At 40.4% G+C, this 1,588-nt stretch overlaps 1 protein-coding gene across 2 annotated transcripts in view; it reads left to right on the top strand.

Moving 5' to 3' along the window:
• Positions 1-701: 701 nt before the first annotated feature.
• The window catches only part of UBE2Q2 (ubiquitin conjugating enzyme E2 Q2), a 42,887-nt gene continuing 42,000 nt past the window's right edge, over positions 702-1,588 (top strand). For both annotated transcript variants that reach the window (XM_023524727.1, XM_011382782.2), the window contains exon 1: positions 702-746. In XM_023524727.1, coding sequence (XP_023380495.1) covers positions 717-746 — 30 coding nt within the window. In that variant the 5' untranslated portion in view covers positions 702-716. The remainder of the gene's footprint in view (positions 747-1,588) is intronic.

Here is a 1,588-nt window from a genome sequence, read left to right as displayed (position 1 = left end):
GCCAGCGATGCCCCATTGACAACCACGGTGGAGGCTGCTGGGGGTCTGCCACACGCAAAGGTACCGCGTGATGACCTGGATTAGGAAGGGAGGACTCTGAAGTAGACACCCAGTGAAAGACGCATTTGGTGGGGACTAGGGTGTCCGCCAGTAGACTCTACGCAAGCCGAGATGCTGCTGAATTATGACAGACACTCTCAGAAGGGAATTCTCATGCTAGATACTCGACGTACGTCAACGTGTGCTTTTTTTAATGGAAAAACAACAAACCCACAAAAGTCCACTAGTGTGGAGAACTTCCACGTATCCAGCCTCAACAATGATAAACTTTTGGCCGATGTTGTTTTATCTATGCCTCACCTTGGGTTATTTTGAAGTAGATTCCAGACATATCGCTTCATCTGTACATATTTCAGTGTGTATCTCAAAGATAAAGATTCTCTAAGCGGCGATGAGCGCGTTGCGATCCAGTCTGCTTGGCTTGCTCACGTGGATAGCATTTTCTTACAGGGCAAAGAGCAAGGAAGAAAGGGGTGGGATTTCAAATGCCACCACCTGTCGACAGTGTTTGTGATTTGCTGTTCTCTAAAAGTTGCAGCTCTTTAAAATAAAAAGTACTGTATTCGACCGGTGTTTTAACTTTTCCCCCATATTTCCTTTTAGTTTCAAACGTTTATTGAGCCGCCCTACACGCGAGGCCCTGTCTTCTCCAGGAAATGTCCTTATGTACTTTCTGCGATGTTTGGGTGAGACATGCCAGTTTCTGAGTAGTGCTCTACGGATGCTGTGCCCTTATCTTTCAGGCTTGTGCTTCAGCGCTTCGTAGCATGGGGAAGGCGCCCCTTCTGTTGTAATAGTTCTGGGTATTAGTCTTTAAGGTTTTTTGTTTTTGTTTTTGTTTTTTATGGCGGCAAGGGAGAACACTCTATAACGATGTTCTTCATCTTCCACTGAGTTAAATACTCAGTAAATATTTCTTCTATTGACTGACTGTATGGTCACCATTACAGCTATAGTCTATTTGAACAAAAATCTTCACTATCGTGTACTTATTAAAAGTGCAGATAACATCGAGATGGTTTCATGGATAGCGCATAAATAATTAAAAGGTGACTAAGGGCTTGATAGCAAATCTGTCATTTGACTTGAACTTCATAGGAAAGACAGTTTTAAGAAGTAAAAACCAAAGTAAAACATTTTACTCTCTAGTAATTTTTCTAGTATTTTACTCTCTAGTAATTTTTTTTTCCTGTTTTATAAATTTGTCCTAATCTTAAATATGAAGGGAAAAGAGTGCCATTTTCAATTTCAAAGAGTCTTTTTTTTTATGATGAGCTATCTTATCAAAGTCTTTTTTAATACTTATTTTCTGTGCACTTGTGGTATGAAAAAGTGTCATGCAAACTTAAGCACTGTTTTTCCACCTTCAGTAAACAGATGTGATTGCCAGTCAGTGCTAACGAACGTCCACTTGTTACGATCACCCCTAAAAGCAAATAATCTGTGTGGCCTTATTGGGAGCGAGTATGTGGCTTTTTTTTAGTCCTTTTGAAATATTTAACATAACTTGGTGACTCCCTTACTCCTT

Source organism: Pteropus vampyrus, unplaced genomic scaffold (genome assembly GCF_000151845.1).
Source record: "Pteropus vampyrus isolate Shadow unplaced genomic scaffold, Pvam_2.0 Scaffold489, whole genome shotgun sequence".
Lineage (NCBI taxonomy): Eukaryota > Metazoa > Chordata > Mammalia > Chiroptera > Pteropodidae > Pteropus > Pteropus vampyrus.
The sequence above is the reverse complement of the archived record's forward strand: the minus strand, read 5'-3'. Positions and strand labels throughout refer to the sequence as shown.